Source organism: Rhinatrema bivittatum, chromosome 1 (genome assembly GCF_901001135.1).
Source record: "Rhinatrema bivittatum chromosome 1, aRhiBiv1.1, whole genome shotgun sequence".
Lineage (NCBI taxonomy): Eukaryota > Metazoa > Chordata > Amphibia > Gymnophiona > Rhinatrematidae > Rhinatrema > Rhinatrema bivittatum.
The window spans coordinates 838,170,938-838,196,201 of NC_042615.1; the positions used below are offsets into that span (position 1 = coordinate 838,170,938).

Consider the following 25,264-nt stretch of genomic DNA (forward strand, 5'->3'; position numbering starts at 1 on the left):
CACAGAAGACTGGAACAAGCAGAAAATCAAGCCAGGCAATGACGTCTTCTATTTCTGAGAGGTTTTTCTCCTGCAGAGACCCTCAGAAGGTATCTGGTGGACCTGCAGGAGTCCCTCCGAGGAAGAGGGGTTACTATCTGCCTAGGAAAGGAGCAGGATAGCTCAGCAGAGCCTCGGTCTTACCGCCTTCCTGCAAAGCTTGGATTATGAGCAACAAGACTGAGCTTCCTCATATCCGTGTCCACTGTGTTCAGACAAGACTTGGGCAAAGCATTTCCATTATTGAAAGCCAAATCAGAAATTCATGGGGCCACAGATTAGGATTTTTCCAGATGTAATAAAAGGGAATCAGGAAAAAAGGAAAAGGTTTTCTTTACGTGCTAGGACACTCATTTTCTTGCAGCTTCGCTAGCCTTGTAAATGCTTAGTCACTTATTCCCAGATTAATTATCATTTTTATGCCCCACAACAGATAATTTCTAAAAATCCAGAAAAGATCTTAAGTGAGTGCATGAAGGGTTAGGAGTGTGGTACCCGCTATAACCATTAGATGATTAATTTTCTTCCTACAAATTCCTACAAATCCGTTTCCTTCTCCCCCATTCTTCATTCCATTTGGGGACTATTGCTGGAACTTCATATACATTTAATTCATTCATTTAATTAATTTCCTATCATAATATTCTTTAGCAAGTTCAACACGTTCCTGGAAATATTCTATAAATAAAATATTTTGTAAGAAAGGGGCAGGAGTCAGGGAGCGAGGTGAGGGTGAGAGGAGGAGGGAGGAAGAAAGCAGAAGATGGCGATTCTGAAAAGATTTATTTATCAATCTCAGCGCTAGCAGAGGAACAGCGAGGATGCCGGCACGCACATGTCCCTCAGTTTTACATCTATGTACTGTATATGTTCTTCAATGATCTACTATATCTAAGCACTGCTCTAACAAAGTCTGATTCAGCTCTGCACTGCAGGCCTGGAAAGCAATGCAGGAACGAGTCATTCTCAGAAAATAAAGCAGACAGAAGGAGAATAATCCCCTCTGCCTGTGAGGTACAGCAGGAGTTACAGACTGGGGGGGTGTATGATCCCCTCTGCCTGTGAGGTACAGCAGGAGTTACAGACTGGGGGGGGGGGTATGATCCCCTCTCCCTGTGAGGTACAGCAGGAGTTACAGACTGGGGGGGTGTATGATCCCCTCTCCCTGTGAGGTACAGCAGGAGTTACAGACTGGGGGGGTGTATGATCCCCTCTCCCTGTGAGGTACAGCAGGAGTTACAGACTGGGGGGGTGTATGATCCCCTCTCCCTGTGAGGTACAGCAGGAGTTACAGACTGGGGGGGTGTATGATCCCCTCTCCCTGTGAGGTACAGCAGGAGTTACAGACTGGGGGGGTGTATGATCCCCTCCCCCTGTGAGGTACAGCAGGAGTTACAGACTGGGGGGTGTATGATCCCCTCCCCCTGTGAGGTACAGCAGGAGTTACAGACTGGGGGGTGTATGATCCCCTCCCCCTGTGAGGTACAGCAGGAGTTACAGACTGGGGGGGGGGTGTATGATCCCCTCCCCCTGTGAGGTACAGCAGGAGTTACAGACTGGGGGGGTGTATGATCCCCTCCCCTGTGAGGTACAGCAGGAGTTACAGACTGGGGGGGTGTATGATCCCCTCGCCCTGTGAGGTACAGCAGGAGTTACAGACTGGGGGGGTGTATGATCCCCTCTCCCTGTGAGGTACAGCAGGAGTTACAGACTGGGGGGTGTATGATCCCCTCTCCCTGTGAGGTACAGCAGGAGTTACAGACTGGGGGGGTGTATGATCCCCTCTCCCTGTGAGGTACAGCAGGAGTTACAGACTGGGGGGGTGTATGATCCCCTCGCCCTGTGAGGTACAGCAGGAGTTACAGACTGGGGGGGTGTATGATCCCCTCCCCCTGTGAGGTACAGCAGGAGTTACAGACTGGGGGGGTGTATGATCCCCTCTCCTGTGAGGTACAGCAGGAGTTACAGACTGGGGGGGGTTGTATGATCCCCTCCCCTGTGAGGTACAGCAGGAGTTACAGACTGGTGGGGTTATGACTCCCTCTCCCTGTGAGGTCAGAAGGAGTTACGACGTGGTGGGGGGGGGTATGATCCCCTCCCCCTGTGGAGGTACAGCAGGAGTTACAGAATGGTGGGGTGTATGATCCCCTCTCCTGTGATACAGCAGGGTTACAGACTGGTGGGGGGGGTTTATGATCCCCTCCCCTGTTTGAGGTACAGATGAGTTACAGATGGGGGGTGTATGATCCCCTCTCCCTGTGAGGTACACAGGAGTTACAGACTGGTGGGGGGTGTATGATCCCCTCCCCCTGTGAGGTACAGCAGGAGTTACAGACTGGGTGGTATAAGGTCTTCTCACTATTGAGTACAGTAGGATTTAGGAAGGGAAGCTGTAGTCCATTATTCTGGGATATAATTTCTGCCATCATGCAGGTACTCACCGATTTTTCATACAGTGGCAGGGTACAGAAAGGATTCATTGCTATGAGAATATCTCCAATGTATGTCTGCAAAACACAATGAAAATCACAAATTATAGAAGGAGAAAATGTCAGCAGAGAAGTTTCATTCGGTCTCACCAGTCTGCCCATTTTTGCCTCCCTACTGGTCTCAGATTATCTGTGGTCCTCTAAGTTCCCTGTGTGCCTGTCCCGTGCCTGAATTCGGCTCTTCTACCCTGCACTGGAGTCTGTTCCAGATGTGGCCTGCCCTCTCTCACCTCCCTGAGATGACCTTGCAGATTTTTTAACCACGGACTTTCCACCAGTGCTCAGTGGGAATATATTATGGATGCGCATTCTTTTCTAATGAAACAGGAATTGTCAACTAGTTTTCCTATTTCTTTTCATTACATTTCCTAAATGCAAAAAAAGAAAAACCCATTAAAAATGTTGTTTTGTTTTGAAAAAAAGAATTCCCCATACCATGGCTTGCCCCACAGTTCAGCAGCTACCCCGGAGCCTGACCTGTGACCTGCCCTGTGGACTCTGCTGACCCCTCCCTCCCCACAAAAGCTACTGGAACCATCGCAGTCCACATTTACCCCTCCCATGGGGTCCACTGCAAACTAAAAGGGGCAGAAGGGATGCCAACCTGTCTCCTGCGCCACCAGTGTTGTCCTCAAGATCCACAGCCGCCTGTGAGACCAGCACCATAGCAACTTTGAAATGGTGCTGGTCTCAGAGGTCCGACAAGAACATGGATTTGACTGGCGGCATCACCCTGCTGCCTGTCTCATGGCCAACTGGCGCCAGTTTGAAGACAACACTGATGGGCCACGAGACAAACTGGCGCCAGTTTGAAGACAACACTGATGGGCCATGAGACAAAACTGGCGCCAGTTTGAAGACAACACTGATGGGCCACGAGACAAAACTGGCGCCAGTTTGAAGACAACACTGATGGGCCACGAGACAAACTGGCGCCAGTTTGAAGACAGCACTGATGGGCCATGAGACAAAACTGGCGCCAGTTTGAAGACAGCACTGATGGGCCATGAGACAAAACTGGCGCCAGTTTGAAGACAGCACTGATGGGCCATGAGACAAAACTGGCGCCAGTTTGAAGACAGCACTGATGGGCCATGAGACAAACTGGCGCCAGTTTGAAGACAGCACTGATGGGCCACGAGACAAACTGGCGCCAGTTTTAACAATGAGAGGAGTGCGTTCCACTAAAGCTTGGGATGTGAGAGAGTCCACGTGACCATGAATGCCTTCTCTCCACCCCCTTATTTGCTCTTCAAGTCATTTTTAACGTGACACTGAGGGGGCAGGAAGTCCGTGGACAGCCTTTCTAACCTTTTATTTTGCAGTGGACCTCACAGACTTGGTAAGTGGGGACCAGGATACTTCCTGGCTCTGGCACCACCAGGGTAGCAGGGGATCCCTAGCATTTCGTTTTATGATTATTATTTGGGGGGGGGGGGTTAAAAATTTATTTTTTTTCAGTAAAGGTACTGAAATAAATTAAACATTAAATAAAACAGTTTTCTGATTTAAAAAGCTCTCCAAATACAACAACAATAAAATGAAACCTCATTTTTGGAGCTGCACAACACTGGAATGTGTGCATCTACTTTCTCTCTGACATTTGCTACAGGTATAAACTTCTTGCTGTCATTTGCACCTGATGTTTCTGGGGGTAGAACTTGCTGGAAAAGCAAGTGTGAAAATTTGAAAATGCAATGTAAATGTCTCCTTTTATTTACTTAACAGTTGATGAACTAACATTCATACAAGACCTCGGTATTTCCTACATTAAAAAATCTCAAACACATTTGGTAATCCCAAGCTATTCCCCTCGCTGGTTGATTCCCATCATACTCAGTGAGCTCTTGGAAGTCCTGTTCTTAACTGAAATGAAATTTTAAAACAACAATAAAACATCTGTAGAAAATACCTTGCTCTATAAGTTTTTTGCTAAATGACAAATAATGGGCTCTAGTTGAATTGTTTGTAGGAGCAGTCTCTCAGCTCTTAAGTGCCCTAGAAAATCCGGCCAGGAAGATCAGCACCAGCAAAACAGGATGATAGATAGGGCTCAGACTCCCATCAGGATTGTGGATGTGTCTGTCTCTGGTATTAAAAGGTGGTTTCCACTTATCTCCTTGTTTAATACCAAGATGGTGAGACGGACAGTGAAATGCTAAGAGAAATTAGGGAAGCTAACCAAATTGGTAGTGCGGTAATAATGGGAGACTTCAATTACCCCAATATAGACTGGGTAAATGTATCATCGGGTCACGCTAGAGAGATAACGTTCCTGGATGGAATAAATGATAGCTTTATGGAGCAATTGGTTCAGGAACCGACGAGAGAGGGAGCATTTTAGATCTAATTCTCAGTGGAGCACAGGATTTGGTGAGAGAGGTAACGGTGGTGGGGCCGCTTGGCAATAGTGATCATAATATGATCAAATTTGATTTAATGACTGGAAAAGGAACAGTGTGCAAATCCAAGGCTCTCGTGCTAAACTTTCAAAAGGGAAACTTTGATAAAATGAGAAAAATTGTTAGAAAAAAACTGAAAGGAGCAGCTACAAAAGTAAAAAATGTCCAAGAGGCGTGGTCATTGTTAAAAAATACCATTCTAGAAGCACAGTCCAGATGTATTCCACACATTAAGAAAGGTGGAAAGAAGGCAAAACGATTACCGGCATGGTTAAAAGGGGAGGTGAAAGAAGCTATTTTAGCCAAAAGATCTTCATTCAAAAATTGGAAGAAGGATCCAACAGAAGAAAATAGGATAATGCATAAACGTTGGCAATTACTCCTGGGGGAATTCTGCGCTACTGCAAAATGCAGAATTTGTGCAGAATTCCTCCTTCCCACAGATTTCCACCATCGCCTCGCAGATTTCCTCCCTCACCGGAAGACTATTCAAAACCGGAAGGACAGCAGCCATCACGGGACAGGAAGAAAATAGCAGAGGAGACCCTGACATGCAGCAAATGGAGCGCGTCCCACAGCACACGCTCCGTTTCCAGCGAAGATGAAGTCCCGGCGAGCTGTTCGCGGCGAAAAGGGAAGGCCCCGTGTGCCGCAATCGGCGTGCCCAGGCCTTCATCTTCACCACGAACGGAGCGTGTGCCACGGTACACGCTCCGTTCGCGGCGTGCCCAGGGTGTCTGCTGCCATTTTCTGCTCAAGGCAAAAATGGAAGGCCCCCGTGTGCCACGAATGGCGCGCCAGGCCTTCATCTTTGCTACAAACGACGTGGGTCCCGTGGCATGCCATTGAGAGAGAATGTGTGTCAGGGAGGGGAGGGTGAGAGAGAATGTGTGTGTGAGAGCGGGGCAGTGACAGAGACATGGTTGGTAAGAGGAGGGTGGGGAGGGTGTGAGAGAGAGCCTCCACTTCAATAAAGGAATTACATTAGACTATTGGCATCTATTCTTTTTTTCATCCTGATTACTTAAAGACTGTCATGTAAATTGTGTTATTGTGACCAATATAAAATTTGCAGAACTTTCAGTTTTTCTGCGCAGAATTTTAAATTTTTTTTTGCACAGAATTCCCCCAGGAGTATTAGACATTGATAAGACAGGATAAGAGAGAATTTGAAAAGAAGTTGCCATAGAGGCAAAAACTCACAGTAAAAACTTTTTAAAATATATCCAGAACAGAAAGACTGTGAGGGAGTCAGTTGGACCGTTAGATGATCGAGGGGTTAAAGGGGCACTTAGAGAAGATAAGGCCATCGCGGAAAGATTAAATGATTTCTTTGCTTCGGTGTTTACTGAAGAGGATGTTGGGGAAGTACCTGTAATGGAGAAGGTTTTCATGGGTAATGATTCAGATGGACTGAATCAAATCACGGTGAACCTAGAAGATGTGGTAGGCCTGATTGACAAACTGAAGAGTAGTAAATCACCTGGACCGGATGGTATACACCCCAGAGTTCTGAAGGAACTAAAAAATGAAATTTCAGACCTATTAGTAAAAATTTTTAACCTATCATTAAAATCATCCATTGTACCTGAAGACTGGAGGATAGCTAATGTAACCCCAATATTTAAAAAGAGCTCCAGGGGTGATCCAGGAAACTACAAACTGGTTAACCTGACTTCAGTGCCAGGAAAAATAGTGGAAATTGTTCTAAATATCAAAATCACAGAATATATAGAAAGGCATGGTTTAATGGCACAAAGTCAGCATGGCTTTACCCAAGGCAAGTCTTGCCTCTCAAATCTGCTTCACTTTTTTGAAGGCGTGAATAAACATGTGGATAAAGGTGAACCGGTAGATGTAGTGGATTTTCAGAAGGCATTTGACAAAGTTCCTCATGAGAGGCTTCTAAGAAAAGTAAAAAGTCATGGGATAGGTGGCGATGTCCTTTTGTGGATTACAAACTGGTTAAAAGACAGGAAACAGAGAGTAGGATTAAATGGTCAATTTTCTCAGTGGAAAAGGGTAAACAGTGGAGTGCCTCAGGGATCTGTACTGGGACCGGTGCCTTTCAGTATATTTATAAATGATCAGGAAAGGAATACGATGAGTGAGGTAATCAAATTTGCAGATCATACAAAATTATTCAGAGTAGTTAAATCACAAGCAGATTGTGAAATTGCAGGAGGACCTTGTGAGACTGGAAGATTGGGCATCCAAATGGCAGATGAAATTTAATGTGGACAAGTGCAAGGTGTTGCATATATGGAAAAATAATCCTTGCTGTAGTTACACGATGTTAGGTTCCATATTAGGTGCTACAACCCAAGAAAGAGATCTAGGCGTCATAGTGGATAACACATTGAAATCGTCGGTTCAGTGTGCTGCGGCAGTCAAAAAAGCAAACAGAATGTTGGGAATTATTAGAAAGGGAATGATGAATAAAACGGAAAATGTCATAATGCCTCTGTATCTCTCCATGGTGAGACTGCACCTTGAATACTGTGTACAATTCTGGTCACCGCATCTCAAAAAAGATATAATTGCAATTGAGAAGGTACAGAGAAGGGAGACCAAAATCATAAGGGGAATGGAACAGCTCCCCTATGAGGAAAGACTAAAGAGGTTAGGACTTTTCAGCTTGGAGAGGAGACGGCTGAGGCGGGATATGATAGAGGTCTTTAAGATCATGAGAGGTCTAGAACAGGTAGATGTGACTCGGTTATTTACTCTTTCAGATAATAGAAAGACTAGGGGGCACTCCATGAAGTTAGCATGTGGCACATTTAAGACTAATCAGAGAAAGTTCTTTTTCACTCAACACCCAATTAAACTCTGGAATTTGTTGCCAGGGAATGTGATTAGTTCAGTTAGTGTAGCTGGGTTCAAAAAAGGATTGGATAAGTTCTTGAAGGAGAAGTCCATTACCTGCTATTAATTAAGTTGAGTTAGAAAATAGCCACTGCTATTACTAGCAACAGTAGCATGGAATAGACTTAAGCTTGTGGGTACTTGCCAGGTTTGGCCTCTGTTGGAAACATGATGCTGGGCTTGATGGACCCTTGGTCTGACCCAGTATGGCATGTTCTTATGGAATGGCAGTTACTACCCTTAACAGAAGGCATGGGATAACCTGCATGGAGCGGCAGTTACTACCCTTAACAGAAGGCATGGGGGTAACCTGCATGGAGTGGCAGTTACTACCCTTAACAGAAGGCATGGGGTAACCTGCATGGAGTGGCAGTTACTACCCTTAACAGAAGGCATGGGGTAACCTGCATGGAGTGGCAGTTACTACCCTTAACAGAAGGCATGGGGGTAACCTGCATGGAGTGGCAGTTACTACCCTTAACAGAAGGCATGGGGGTAACCTGCATGCAGCGGCAGTTACTACCCTTAACAGAAGGCAAGGGGTAACCAGCATGGAGTGGCAGTTACTACCCTTAACAGAAGGCATGGGGTAACCTGCATGGAGTGGCAGTTACTACCCTTAACAGAAGGCATGGGGTAACCTGCATGGAGTGGCAGTTACTACCCTTAACAGAAGGCATGGGGGTAACCTGCATGGAGTGGCAGTTACTACCCTTAACAGAAGGCATGGGGTAACCTGCATGGAGTGGCAGTTACTACCCTTAACAGAAGGCATGGGGGTAACCTGCATGGAGTGGCAGTTACTACCCTTAACAGAAGGCATGGGGGTAACCTGCATGCAGCAGCAGTTACTACCCTTAACAGAAGGCAAGGGGTAACCAGCATGGAGTGGCAGTTACTACCCTTAACCGAAGGCATGGGGGTAACCTGCATGGAGTGGCAGTTACTACCCTTAACAGAAGGCATGGGGTAACCTGCATGGAGTGGCAGTTACTACCCTTAACAGAAGGCATGGGGGTAACCTGCATGCAGCGGCAGTTACTACCCTTAACAGAAGGCAAGGGGTAACCAGCATGGAGTGGCAGTTACTACCCTTAACAGAAGGCATGGGGTAACCTGCATGGAGTGGCAGTTACTACCCTTAACAGAAAGCATGGGGGTAACTGCATGGTGCATCAGCATTATCTTAATCAACTTGCTGAGCAGACTGGATGGATCATTTTGGTCTTTATCTGCTGTCATTAATTATGTTAATATGAACTGGTTAAACAATGAGAACTGGTTAGCAAGCAAACAACAGCTACTCATGAACCATATACCTAACAATGACCACATATAAATCTACCAGCACAGAAGTTTAAGCCATGAGCACTGCAACAACAAGAGGAAGTGAACAAAAGATTGCAGAGTCCTGATCATGCTGAGATGCGCCTACTAAAGCTTTCCTTGTGGTGAATGACTTGTGAAGCAGCTAAATATCAGGTGATATAAAGCTTACATGAAGGTTACATATTTTGGTTGAGGGATAATTCATCAGCCTCAGAGGCTAGGAAGAAAGGCTTTGTCAATAAAGTTGGGTGCATCCCTACTTTTTATCTTCATCATCTTATTTCAAGTTACAGCCCAGAGCTGAAGTTACTGGAAAGGGTGGGGTCACACAGCCTGAGAGGTGGCAAGGCCCATTCATACAACTACTGCTAAGTAGGCAGAAGATTAATTCAGGGCAATAGGTGGTTCAGCTTCTGATTTGTGATCCCTGTTTGTTACAGGCACGGGTAAGGGCTTGTGCTGAAATAATTATTTACTTTGAGTTTAGGATGGCAGATCTCAGAATGGAGTTTAGGAAAGAAGGAAAGGTACTGGGCAGATTCAGAGAACGGGGAGACGTGCAGTTTCCACCTTATTCAGTGAGGTTGCCAGCTCTACTTGCTCATAATGCAGTAACTAAACAGGGAAATGGTTAAAAATGCAAAGCCCTATTTTAAACGATAGAAAGGAAAAGGTAGATGATTAGTATTTATTGCTGATCACTATGTAAATGTTTGCTTTAGTTTCCTTTAATTTGTGGTCTCTGTTATATCAGAATTCAAATAATTGCTGCTGTGGTCTGAACAATTAGGAAAGACCATGGTCATTGTTTGCCGTGAAGAATACAAACCTTCCCTGTTATGATGAAATACATTCTGTTATTGCCAGAAAGCGTCTGGTCACAAAGCCTGCGTGCATTCTTCTCTATCTGTGTGTGTTTATGTTTTACTTGTATTTGGTATAATAAGGTGGGAACCTGGGTGTGAATAGGGTTATCTTTGTACCAGATTTGAAAGGAATCTAAAGAAAATCCGTACATTCAGAGGATGCCTGTAATTACTGCAAAGGAAGCAGGAGAATATCTGCTAAAAAAAAAGACAGACAGGCCGATGACATAAGGTGAGTCTATGGGAGCGCAGTTGAGTGCGTGTTTCATGCGTGTAACAATAACCGCCGACGAGCGAGGATATTACGTTCTAACAAGCAGGTACCGGAGAGCACCCACGCATGTAATAAATGAAAGCTATTACTGCCTGATGCAGGGGAAGGCACACGAAGAGTGGACGCCCATGCAGCTCTGGAGATGGCCTAAGCTTCAGCGTCCTCCTGCCATGCCAGGATTGTATAAACTTATGATGGGAACATGGAAATGCTTCATTCGTGTTTCCCTTCCAGGGAATAAACTTGTTTTACAGCAAATAATTCAGTTTAGATTTAATCTAACCTGATTCTGGAAAATAAAGACTAAATTTACCACTTCTCTGCTTTCCCTGATCCAGGCAATGTATTTTACAGCAAATAATTTTTTTTTTCTGCGCTTTGTTTTTCTTGCAACTCATTTAATAAATGTTTGACGAGCTGGCACATCTTTCGGAAGGAACTGCAAACCCACAAAGAGCGTTCAGTGGTTCACAGCCCTGGTGCTGTGTATTTTATCCCAGTAATGATCTTCGTACGTGTCGGAATGGTCTTTTGACTCTCCGTCCTTTCTCCATCCAAAGATTAACGCGTCTCAGCTACTTCTTGAATTACGCTGGCTGGAGTTTGTGTTTGACGTTTTGCATCTAATTTTATTCTTTCTAAATACATTTTTTGTAGCGTGGGAATTGCAGGAAATACTGTGGCCAGGCCCGAGTGCAGCTTCTAATTAGCAGTCCCTCAGATTTCTTAAAATAAAGATGAGAGCATGATCTGCTGTTTGCCAGCCAGGAAGAGATTCCCCTCTGCTCCTTCATACACTGGAAGGGGAATGGCCGCTCCTCCCTGGAAAGAAACGTGCCAGCATCTGCCTGGCTGAAGCGAGTCTCCATTTTACCTCTCTATCAAGCTTCATGAATTGGATTCCAGGCTGGTTTTAAAAATGTGTCTTACCAAACTGAAGGATTTCTAAATGTTTAGCACAGACTAAGGCTTCATCTCCCTGCCTCCTTTATACAGCCTGAGCTCCCTGCGCCACGTCGAGGTTTTCAAACTGCGTTTTCAAACATTAAAACCAGCAAACCTATAACCTTCAGCACTATAATCACAAAGAAGCACGCTTTTGTTACGGACTCACAATTTAGATAGAATAAACTCTTACGAGCACCAGAAATGCACATCTCTCCCTTCATGTGCCCTTTTTTACGCTGCAATATTATTTGAATACTGCATCGGGCTGCGCATGCGTTAGGAAAATGGGCGCTGATTTGCAGTGTGCAGGTTTCATTGCATCGGCCTGAGAGAGTCCTGCCTTCTCCCTTAAGCAGCAGGACTGAGACAGGAGAGCACAGCTGCTTAACAAGAGTGCAAGTAACAGCAAAAACATCAAAACACACGAACAAGATGCAAGTAAAAAAAAATTTGAAGGATGCAAATGCTTAATTTCATGGATTGGTAGAGAATTTCTAAACTAACAATTTTATTTATACGTTTTTATATACCGTCATTAAGTTATTCACCATCATAACGGTTTACAATAGGGCACCTATATCAAAGGAAAATATATCTCATAATTTACATGGGTGGTGCCATTAGAATTCGGTAACAAACAAGAGTTTATATCAAAAGACATTACTTGTGGATGAGTGTTAAGTAGAGATTCATTCTGAAAGTTGACTATAGTTAAAAATAGGTTGAACTAATTCCATTAGGAGCTGGAATATAGTCATTGGGTGCTTTATGCCGCTTATCTTTAAATTCATGTATTTAATTTATTTAAATTCTTTGACTATACCGATACTCAAGACGCGGTCTTATCGTACCGGTTTACAATAGAACAGGGGAAACCAATTAACAACTATAGAGAAGGTAATTGCCTGCTTCGTCCTCCTTCTTGAAGGCTTGTTTGAAAAGCCAGGTTTTGAGTTGCATTTTGAAAAATTTATGATTGCTCTGTAGTCTGAGGTCAAGGGGCATGGAGTTCCATAATGTGGGTCCGGCTAGAGATAATGCGCGATCCCTCACCTGGTCGAGTCTTGCTGTTTTTACAGATGGAATGGGAAGGAGTGCTCTGTTTGCTGATCTTAGATTTCTGTGTGGGACATGTACTCTAAGTGCCATGTTTAGCCATTCTGCTTTTTCGTTGTGGATGAGTTTGTGTATTAAGCACAGTGCTTTGAATTGTATTCTTTGTTCTATAGGTAGCCAATGTAGACCTCTTTTGCTTTTTCCAGTGAGAATTCTAGCTGCAGCATTTTGTAAAATCTGTAGTGGTCTTATTGTAGTGTTGGGTAGGCCTAGTAGCAAGGCATTACCATAGTCTGTGCTTGCAAATATCAGAGATTGAAGAACAGTGCGAAAGTTTGGCAGGGATAGCAATGGCTTAAGTTTTCTGAGTATCATGAGTTTAGCATATCCTTCTTTTACCTTTAGAGATATGTGTTGTTTGAGGTTTAGTTCATTGTCAATAACTATTCCAAGATTGCGCACTTTCTTAGTTAAGTCAATTTGTTTGCTGTTATTGATAAATATTGGAGTTTGGTGATATTCAGGCTTTTCCTTTCTAAGTGTATAAATTTGGTTTTGTCAATGTTGATTATCAGCTCCATTTGGTTTAGTAGTTGTTTTATTATGGCCAGATACATCATGGCCAAGCCTAATGTTTTTTCAATAGTTCATCAATTGGTAGGATTAACTGGATGTCATCACCGTAAATGTAATGTATGATTCCAAGACCTGCGAGGAGATGGCATAATGGCAGTAGGTATATATTGAACAGCGTAGCAGATAGTGCTGACCCCTGTGGGACTCCTGTTTTTAGGTTGATCTTTTTGGATAGAGTGTTTTTAATTTGAACTTGAAAAGTTCTGTTATTTAGATATGATCTGAACCATGTGAGTGTTTTGTTTTGTAGTCCTATTTCTTCAAGCCGTTTTATTAGTATTATGTGGTTCACTGTGTCAAATGCGGTTGACAAATCTAGTAGTATCCGAATATATTGTTTTCCCGCTATCGAACCCTCTTAGTATATTATCTGTTAGTGCAAGTAGGAGTGTTTCGGTGCTATAGTGCTTACGGAAGCCGTGTTGAGACGGGTAAAGGATGTTGTTATTGTCTAAGTGTTCGGATAGCTGTTTTTGTACTGTTTTTTCAATTAATTTGGCCATTAGAGGTAAGTTTGATACTGGTCTGTAGTTTGCTAGTATTTGGGGATCCATGTGTTTCTTCTTGAGTATTGGTTTGATGATTGCTCCTTTCAGTGTGTCTGGCAAGTACCCTTCTTCTAGTGAGTAGTTTATGATTTTTGCAAAGTTGGAGCGGTGATTTCAGTAAGCTTTTTTATTTCCACTATGGGTAAAGAATCTATTAGGTGAGGGGTGGGATTTAGTTTTTTTTTATCAGGTTTTCAACCTGGTTGTTTGTTATTTCATCGAATTCAGACCATGGTGTCACATCTCTCTTGCACATAATCTCATGTTTAGGTGTCATAGGTATTTTGTTTCTTAGGTTCTCAATTTTATCATTGAAAAATCTAGCTATTTCATTGCATCTGTTTTCGGGTATACTATCCAGTGAGTTTGTATCATCTTTGGTGAGATTATCAACTATTTTGAACAGGGTTCTGGGGTTATTCATGTGTTTTTCTATCTTTGTGCTAAAGTATGTTTTTTTGGCTTCGAGAATTGTTTTTTTGTAGAAGGCTAGTTGTTTTCGATATTGTGTCAGATGATCAATTGATTTGTTCTTGCCAGGTTTTTTCTTTTTTCCTAAGCTTTTGGTTTCAGTTCCTTAATTTGTTTGGTGTACCATGGGTTTTTTTGTTTTGACTCTTTGGCAACTATGGTTTTTTTGGGGGTTTATATTATCCACTAATTTTCTAGTCAAGTTGATCCAAGCTGTTGTTGCTGTAGTACAGTCAGTGTAATTGAGAGATTTAAGTTCATCTTGTATTTTTACTTTTAGCGTTTCAGTGTTAAATGGGGGGCGATAGGAGATGACCATTGGTTTCTTTTTCGGTAATTCAGTTGCTTTTGCAAATGCTAATGTGGATTTAATGAGGAGGTGATCCGACCATGGGATTTGTGTATAGCTAGTGCTTTTTTCTTCAAGGTGATTGGTGTTTATGAAAGTGAGGTCAAGTGAGTGCCCGGCCCTGTGTGTGGGATTGTCTGTGATTAGTTGAAACCCAAGTGCATTCATTGCATCTAGTAGTGTCTGGCAGGTATTAGATGGGGGTATTTTATCCATGTGTAGATTGAAATCACCTAGTACTATGGTGGGTTTTGTCGTATCTAAGTGGGCTGTGAAAAATTCAATTAATGGTGAGATGTTTAATTCCAGTAAACTAGGTGGGCAATATAAGAGATGGATTTGAAAGTTATAAGTTTCAAAGATGGCGATTTCATGATTAGCCGGTGGTGAGATGGATTTTAATTTACAATTGAATTGTTTTTCGATGATAAGCAGTAGTCCACCACCTCTCTTGTTTATTCTGGGGATTGAGAAAATAACATAATTTCTGTATGCTAATTGATTTTTTATGACTGTGTCGGACTTTTTTTAGCCAGGATTCAGTTATAGCTATGAAATTTGGTTTGTTGTCAAAGAGAAGGTCAGTGATTACAGGGAACTTTTTTGAAATTGATTGTGCGTTGACTAATAATATGCAATTACTTCCACAGCTGGTTTCACTTCCTCATTTTCTACGTCAAAATCTGCCACGGTGAAGATTCAGAAGTGTTGGAAACTGATTATGAAAATTAGAGAGTTTTGATAATGGTTTTGTGAGCAGCAAAATTTACACTTGAGACTCAAACATTTTCACTTGACACAGGTAAAGCAGTGAAGCTGTTGTGATCACACAAGTAATAATGTCTGAAAGATTATTCACAGAAACACAAGGATTTGGTAGTTGAAAAAATAAAAATGCTAGTGTGGAAGAAGTGCAGAGTAAGTGAGCACAGCGTGCCAGGAAAAACAGGAAGCAGAACACCAGCTACAAGCTAACGCACCTGAACCTGAAAACCCCCCAAGCATTCAGCCAGAACACGAATGAAAAAGAGCTGAGGATACAGATGTAACTCAGGCTGAAGCCAATGGAGCGCTTGGACTATTCCTGACACTGCACACTTTCCAGCTGTTCAGCACATTGAAGATCCAGCGAGGGATGTGCGAATGTCAGCAACTGCCAATGAGACTCCAGATGTTCACAGCGATCCAGATGCTGCTGCTGCTATCTTACTTACTTTCTACAAATGCGATGGCAGACCATGGGTTCTGTGTTAGCGCTATCACAAGAAGTATGGGAAGAGGTGAATGAAAAAGATGGGTGAAGGTTTGACCAGGTGCCAAGCTGGGGGTTCAACCCATTCACTGTTTGGGATCCTGTCCTTTCCTGGATGCTGGAAAAGGAGGACTGACGTGTTGGAAAGCTTTTCCGGAAGTCTTTTGATATGCATTTTCTGATCTGTCACAAACTTGTCCCTCAGAGCTGTTGGTATTCAGTTATTCTCATCAAAGGCTGCCATCCAGTTCTTACAGCAATACGGACGGCTAAGGTGAGAAGTGTGAATCCCAGAAAACTTCTATACACAGATATTTTCCCATCATGAGGTTCCTCGAAGGTGAAAGTACTTACATACATCAAGTTTTTCAATGCCTACAAATTAAGGCAAAAGTCCTACCTTACAACAAAATCACTGAAGGCTTTAATGAGTTTGTACCTGCACCTTGTCTGCCTTTTCGTGGTCCACGGTGGATGTTCCTCACTTTTACGTGTTTGAGTTTCTTGGCTACTGACCACCTTGGACAGAGAATGATTGCATCTTAGCCTTCTGGTTCTTGAATGTTTGTAAGGATGCTTTCACGCTTTGCTGGGTACAATGAATCTTTTCTTGGCTATTAACTTGCTGTCATATTTAATGAGTTTGTAGCTGCACCTTGTCTCCTTTTCGTGGTCCACGGTGGATGTTCCTCACTTTTACGTGTTTGAGTTTCTTGGCGACTGAGCACCTTGGACAGCGAATGCTTGTCTCTTAGCCTTCTGGTTCTTGAATGTTTGTAAGGATGATTTCACGCTTTGCTGGGGTACGATGAATCTTTTCTTGGCTATTAACTTGCTGTCATATTTGCTGGAGAATTATTTAGTTAATTCCATCGCTGGTCATGCACCCTCCCACTGAGAATAACCATGGTCATTATGGGGCAGGATAGACATCAAGGTTGCTTTTCCATTCATGGGCAGATTGATGAGAGTAAAGCTCTGACTGAAGTTGCAGACAGGTGATATTAATGCCAGGTTGTTCAGATTAAGGATTTCATTTCATGGTACACTTAAGATTCCCCCCTGGCATCCTGGCACGCTGTTACTGATCTGTTCTCACATTGGTCAAGCATTACACCTGGGTTTAGTGTAACTCTGGATATCATTCTGCTCAGCAGATCACCTCAGTTTTATCATTAACTCAAGAGTTGACTGCTTTACAACTAAGTTATGAGAACTTGACTATAATTGGAGATTTTAATTTGCATATAGATAAAGTTGATTCCAAACCTACAATAGAGTTTTTGGATACTTTGCAGGTGCCTGGTTAAATGCAGTTAAGTCACGTCCCTACCCAATCATTTAAGACACTTTTTCCACTATAAAGAATCAAAGAAAGTAACTGGACACAGAAATATCATAAAATGACTATTTTCATAAAGTAAAAACATTTACAATATTTAAATTGCAAATATAGGTAAAACTATGCAAACTTGCCACAATTGCGGCAGAATTCAGATAAATCTGCCCCAGAATTTGTTAGCTCCTGTCACAGATTCTTGAAAAATCCTGCTGCAGGAAACTGGGGCTCTGCACAGAAATACGATGCACGTAAAGAAACAAAGGGAATACACATCCCCAAGTACTGATGCAAGGAACCTGGAGACATCTGTCAGCCAAAGAGTGACCCTGCAATGGATTCTCTGCTAACATCTCTGCTGCAGGAAACTGGGGCTCTGCAGGGAGCTCCCGAGCAGGGCAAGGGCAGCGAAACTGCTAGGACCTGCTTACACTTAGTTTTATGTGCATGGAAATGCGATGCACGTAAAGAACAAAGAAAGGGAATGCACATCCCCAAGTACTGATGCAAGGAACCTGGAGCCATCTGTCAGGCAAAGAGTGACCCTGCAATGGATTCTCTGCTTCAGCAGACATGCGAGGCTCGGGGGAGGCAGGCGAGGTCGTGCGAAGCTTCAGGGAAGCAGAAAACGTCTCAGAGAACAGGTCTGAGCAGGCTGCTCAGCATTGTGAGCCTCCGCGCCGCACCCTTTAGATAAGGAGTCAGGGTAGCAATGAACTTCCTGATCCCCCTGCTATATGAGGGAATGCAGACAATCTCTGACTTATTAGTCTGTTTATTGGATTAAAAATCTGGAAAGTATTCATAGGACTCAAAGCTCCATTACCAGGCTACTTACCCCACTAACCTTCCTTGTGACCTTTATCTCCTGCTACCTCAAGTGCCTACTTACACCGTCAGCTCTTTGGGGAAGGGACTTATTGTACCAGATTTCTAATCCTGGTGAAAGACATTTTGAGCATAATTTGGAAAGATGGGCTAGAAAAAAACAATACAGAACTACAAAGAGCCAAACCACAGCCATGCAACACCTGAAATCTCCTGGCACTAAGGATCCGTTTCTCTCTCTTCCACCAGGGGCAGGAAGCCTTTCCCAGGATTTAACAGGGCCAAGGGTTGCTGATAACATCTCCAGGTCTGGCAGGAAACTCCTTTAATAACCACCTGAGGGGGGCAGATGTGTGTGAGAGCACATGGGTGAGGAGAGTAGGTTTCTTTGTAAGAGCTCGGGTCACCTGGACATATAATTTAATTTCTTGTTATAAATGACATAAATGTTAGTGAGCTCCGCACAGTTCCAGGAGCGGCTTTCATGGGGTGTGTTGTGCAGCCAGGGGAGGTCTCTCACATTTGCACCGGCACCAAGGGAGGTCTCTCACATGTGCACCGGCACCAGGGGAGGTCTCTCACATGTGCACCGGCACCAGGGGAGGTGTCTCACATGTGCACTGGCACCAGGGGAGGTCTCTCACATGTGCACTGGCACCAGGGGAGGTGTCTCACATGTGCACCGGCACCAGGGGAGGTGTCTCACATGTGCACCGGCACCAGGGGAGGTCTCTCACATGTGCACCGGCACCAGGGGAGGTGTCTCACATGTGCACCGGCACCAGGGGAGGTGTCTCACATGTGCACCGGCACCAGGGGAGGTGTCTCACATGTGCACTGGCACCAGGGGAGGTGTCTCACATGTGCACCGGCAGCAGGGGAGGTCTCTCACATGTGCACTGGCACCAGGGGAGGTGTCTCACATGTGCACCGGCACCGTGCCAGCGAGTGCCTCCTTCTGCAGTTCACAGGGTACAATTTCTTTGGGCTTTCACCTTTTACAGCATAGTTCAGATTCCTAAAACTGGTTTTCTGTCCTGTCACAGGAGAAAAGGAGTGCCAGAGCATTTCCTCATTCTCCATGGGATCAGGCATTTCCTGTGCTGCTTATAAACCCTTTCCTGAGACCTTGCTGGGAAGCTGGCACTTCCTTAACATCCAATTTTCATTCATATGACAATCTGGGGCCACTGCCAGGGACCAGGGGACACGTGAAGCAGGGCCAAGCTGGGGCCACTGCCAGGGACCAGGGGACACGTGAAGCAGGCAGCAGGGCCAAGCTGGGGCCACTGCCAGGGACCAGGGGACACGTGAAGCAGGGCCAAGCTGGGGCCACTGCCAGGGACCAGGGGACACGTGAAGCAGGGCCAAGCTGGGGCCACTGCCAGGGACCAGGGGACACGTGAAGCAGGGCCAAGCTGGGGCCACTGAAAGGTACTGGGCTAGATGTGAGCCAGAGCTGGAGGCAGTGACAGCTGGAGGTGCAGAAGAGCAGCAGCTGGAGGAGAAGCCAAGGAGCAGTGTCTGGGGACAATTGCTGCCAGCACTTTGATGTCATGGAGAGAGCTGCGTCCTAGCAGCGGCAGAAAGATGAAGATTCGATGGCCTCACTAGTTTTGGTAGACGTTTAGATTAGAAGAAAAGTGCAAAGCTTGGTGATAAGATAAGTGGGTAAGGGGGCAATATTCCCTCACATTTTTTAAAAACTGTATCAGTAAAAATGCTCTTTTTGTTCAACTTTTATAAGCCACACTTGAATTTGTACAGTGCAAGCCAGTGAAATGCAAGCAATATTGGGATTTCTTGTACGTGCTGTGTTTTGCTGAATGCACGGGGTTCCTTACGCACACAGTTTAGAGGGAACAGTGTAAAGGGGGGGGGGGGGGTCACTGGAATAAGATGTGGAAGTTCTTTGCTCAACTATCCAGGAAGGTAGAAAACCAGAGAGTAAGACAATGGATATTCTGCAGGTAGTCAGGCGCTACGGCTGGCAGCTGGGAGATATCTTTAGCAGTGTGGACAGGGATAACTGGGCAGATTGGACAAAACAATCCCCATCATCTGCTGCTGAATGTACCTGTGGACTCGCCTGCGAGTCATCCAACGCTGTTCTCAGATCTGAAGGCGGAAGATAAGCCATGCATCTCTGGCTCCTCTTTCTGGAGGCCCAGTGAGAGGGACTCTGGCATTATCAGAGCCACAAAGCAGCTGAACCAGACGGAAGGCCCTACCTACACTGCCTCCGGAGCCAAGTCAGCTGCTTGCATGGCAAACTGGGGGCTGAGCTGGACACCCCATGAGTGCTCGACCTGCAGCTAGAGGACTGTTCTAGAAGACCTTAAAGCAACGTGGAGCTCGTCCGTGTCAAGCAGGTAGAAGACTGACATTTATTTTATTTTATTTAAATTCTTTTAATATACCGATGCTCAAGACCAGGTCTTATCGTACCGGTTTACAATGAACTAGGGGGAAAAACCAGTTAACAATGAAAGCAAGAAATTACATTATAACAGGGAATGTGGAACTTGGTAGTTAGAGGAAAGGATAGGTTAAACAATTTCTAACTGGAGAACAGAGCAAATAAGCAGAAACGTAAGTGCTTACATGGTAAGCATTATATACAAATTTACATCGTGTGTAATATTAGGCAAGTTATATTAAACTGCAGTTAGCCGAGAAACAGTTCCTTTTTTTGAGTTGCTGAAGGAGGACGCAACCGTGGGGTATGTGACTGTGGGGGTGATCCTGCGGTTTCTTCAGGGTTATGCTTGGGCGAACAGCCAAGTTTTTAATTTTTTTCTGAACGTGATATGGCAATGTTCCTGGCGGAGATCTGGCGGGAGGGAGTTCCAGTGATGTGGACCGGCAGTTGATAGTGCACGTTTTTCAATGGTGTTGTGGAGAACGGACTTTTTTGGGGGAACCTGGAGGGAGTCTCTGTAGGCAGATCTGGTGGGTCTTGCAGAGGCGTGTGGTTTGAGGGGTATGGTGAGTTGGAGCGAGGATTCCTGAAATAAGGTTTTGTGGATAATAGTGAGTGTCTTGAAGAGAATTCTGTAGCGAATGGGTAGCCAGTGGAGTATTTTTAGAATCGGGGTGATGTGGTCCATGCGGCGAGATGTGGTCCATGCGACGAGACATAACTGGATTAAGGGACAGGGTTGGGATGTTTGCCTGTGTTTTTTTAATCTTTAAACCGTATAATCTTACCCTGCAGATTTATAAGTCTGGTTGGTATTTTGGTTCTGCTTAAATACCTCTGAATAAACCTGGAATTCACTTCTGCTGTAGACTGCAGGGGACGACGCTGTGGTCAGCAGAAAGCATCTGAGAGTCTGGCGAAAGGGCAGGAGGCAGCTGGAATGAGGCAGTCACCCTCTGGGATGGAAGCAGCCATCAGATTGTCCTACATTGCCTGGAGCGTTTGTTGTTACCCCTATTGATTATTGTAACTCTCTTTATGTGGGGCTTCCAAAATACGGTTTAAGGGCCATAAAACCTTTGCAGAATTCTGACGCCCGTTTGGTTCTCAGCGCCCCAAAGAGGGAGCACATGACCCCCCTGCTGAGAGAGCTGCATTGGGGGCCAGGTCAGCCACGCATTCAATTTCAGGTTCTCGTAGTGCTTTTTAAATCTCTGCAGAGGACGATGCCTACCACATACACTCGTCTAGAAGTGGAGACATTCCTGCCAGAAAATCAGTACAGGAAACCTGGCTGGACTTATGCACCCATACTATACTGCATTTCTGCACCGCCCCCTCCCCCCCCCGAGACTCACCCTGGTCCAGCAGGGAGGGGGCAGGGCTTACCATGTGACGGGGGCGGGCCAGTGGCACCAGGAGGCCATCACAGGGCCACCAGTGCTTCACTTCCAGGCCTCCTGCTGCACCAGCAGGGACTTCGGGTGAGGCTTGGGGCAGTTGTGCACAGCTGCTGCAGGGCTCTTCCTGCGGCTGCAAGGCCTGGCAGGGGCCTGCTCAACTTGCTGCTGTGGGCCCCCTGCTTGGGGTGATCCGGGGACACTTTACAATCTGCTGGGGCCCCGTACGACAAACCCCACCCCCACCCCCACCGGCTTTTGCTTTTAAGGACATTTTCTTTCATCTCATTTACAAAGTGAAACGTTAGAAACGTTCATGAAATGTCATGTATGGTGCACTGTTTTCTGCTTTAGTGCACATTATTTTACTTAATGCATACAATATTGCACATCAAATAGTCTGCACTTAATCATCAAAAATTAGAACTAAATTAAAAGTAAAGAAAAAAATGAAACAGCAGGGGGGGAAAAGGAACAAAAACAAAAGATTTATCAATGCACACCCCTATAACAACTTACACAACATACTCCACCACACACACACCTCCCAACTATAAATCACAAAGAGTACCTCACACACACACCTCCCAACTATAAATCACAAAGAGTACCACACACACCTCCCAACTATAAATCACAAAGAGTATTACACACACACACACACACACATACATCTCCCAACTGTAAATCACAGAGTACCCCACACACACACATCTCCCAACTGTAAATCACAGAGTACCACACACACCTCCCAACTATAAATCACAAAGAGTACCTCACACACACACCTCCCAACTATAAATCACAAAGAGTACCACACACACACACACACATCTCCCAACTGTAAATCACAAAGAGTACTACATACACATCCAACTATAAATCACAAAGAGTACCACACACACACACACATCTCCCAACTGTAAATCACAAAGAGTACCACACACACACACACACATCTCCCAACTGTAAATCACAAAGAGTACCTCACACACACACCTCCCAACTATAAATCACAAAGAGTACCACACACACACACACACCTCCCAACTGTAAATCACAGAGTACCACACACATCTCCCAACTATAAATCACAAAGAGTATTACACACACACACACACCTCCCAACTATAAATCACAAAGAGTACCACACACACATCTCCCAACTGTAAATCACAAAGAGTACCACACACACACACATACATCTCCCAACTGTAAATCACAAAGAGTACCACACACACACATACATCTCCCAACTGTAAATCACAAAGAGTACCACACACACACACACATCTCCCAACTGTAAATCACAAAGAGTACTACATACACATCCAACTATAAATCACAAAGAGTACCACACACACACACACATCTCCCAACTGTAAATCACAAAGAGTACCACACACACACACACACACATCTCCCAACTGTAAATCACAAAGAGTACCTCACACACACACCTCCCAACTATAAATCACAAAGAGTACCACACACACACACACACCTCCCAACTGTAAATCACAGAGTACCACACACATCTCCCAACTATAAATCACAAAGAGTATTACACACACACACACACCTCCCAACTATAAATCACAAAGAGTACCACACACACATCTCCCAACTGTAAATCACAAAGAGTACCACACACACACACATACATCTCCCAACTGTAAATCACAAAGAGTACCACACACACACATACATCTCCCAACTGTAAATCACAAAGAGTACCACACACACACACACATCTCCCAACTGTAAATCACAAAGAGTACCACACACACATCTCCCAACTGTAAATCACAAAGAGTACCACACACACACACATCTCCCAACTGTAAATCACAGAGTACCACACACACACACATCTCCCAACTGTAAATCACAGAGTACCACACACACACACATCTCCCAACTGTAAATCACAAGGAGTACCTCACACACACACACATCTCCCAACTGTAAATCACAAGGAGTACCATACACACACACACACACACCTCCCAACTGTAAATCACAAAGAGTACCTCACACACACACACACACACCTCCCAACTGTAAATCACAAAGAGTACCTCACACACACACACACCTCCCAACTGTAAATCACAAAGAGTACCATACACACACACACACACACCTCCCAACTGTAAATCACAAGGAGTACCTCACACACACACACATCTCCCAACTGTAAATCACAAGGAGTACCATACACACACACACATATCCCAACTGTAAATCACAAGGAGTACCTCACACACACACCTCCCAACTGTAAATCACAAGGAGTACCATACATACACACACACCTCCCAACTGTAATTCACAAAGAGTACCATACACACACACATACATCTCCCAACTGTAAATCACAAAGAGTACCACACACACACACACACCTCCCAACTGTAAATCACAAAGAGTACCTCACACACACACCTCCCAACTATAAATCACAAAGAGTACCACACACACACACACCTCCCAACTGTAAATCACAGAGTACCACACACATCTCCCAACTATAAATCACAAAGAGTATTACACACACACACACACACCTCCCAACTATAAATCACAAAGAGTACCACACACACATCTCCCAACTGTAAATCACAAAGAGTACCACACACACACACATACATCTCCCAACTGTAAATCACAAAGAGTACCACACACACACACATACATCTCCCAACTGTAAATCACAAAGAGTACCACACACACACATCTCCCAACTGTAAATCACAAAGAGTACCACACACACACATCTCCCAACTGTAAATCACAAAGAGTACCACACACACATACATCTCCCAACTGTAAATCACAGAGTACCACACACACACACATCTCCCAACTGTAAATCACAGAGTACTACACACACACACATCTCCCAACTGTAAATCACAGAGTACTACACACACACACATCTCCCAACTGTAAATCACAAGGAGTACTACACACACACACATCTCCCAACTGTAAATCACAAGGAGTACCTCACACACACACACATCTCCCAACTGTAAATCACAAGGAGTACCTCACACACACACACACATCTCCCAACTGTAAATCACAAGGAGTACCTCACACACACACACATCTCCCAACTGTAAATCACAAGGAGTACCATACACACACACACACCTCCCAACTGTAAATCACAAAGAGTACCATACACACACACACACCTCCCAACTGTAATTCACAAAGAGTACCATACACACACACATACATCTCCCAACTGTAATTCACAAAGAGTACCACACACACACACATACATCTCCCAACTGTAATTCACAAAGAGTACCACACACACACACACATACATCTCCCAACTGTAAATCACAAAGAGTACCACACACACACACATACATCTCCCAACTGTAAATCACAAAGAGTACCACACACACACATCTCCCAATTGTAAATCACAAAGAGTACCACACACTCTCACACACACACACACACGTCTCCCAACTGTAAATCACAAAGAGTACCACACACACGCATTCATCTCCCAACTGTAACTTTTCCTCCAGGAACTTGTCCAAAACATTTTCAAACCCAGCTACACTAACATGTTTCACCACATCCTCTGGCAATGAATTCTAGACCTTAAGAATGCACTGAATTAAAAAAAAAAGTTCTCCTATTTATTTTAAATGTGCTCCTTATTAGTAACTTCATTGTGTGTCCCCTGGTCTTTGCACTTTCTGAAAGCGTAAACAAC

General features: G+C 44.4%; 1 protein-coding gene across 1 annotated transcript in view; it reads right to left on the reverse strand.

Annotated features, from left to right (window-relative positions):
- The window catches only part of LOC115079676 (myosin-IIIb-like), a gene marked incomplete in the record, with an annotated part of 167,255 nt that overhangs the window by 121,666 nt on the left and 20,325 nt on the right, over positions 1-25,264 (reverse strand). Inside the window, 1 exon segment of the mRNA XM_029583432.1 lies at positions 2,481-2,546. Coding sequence (XP_029439292.1) covers positions 2,481-2,546 — 66 coding nt within the window.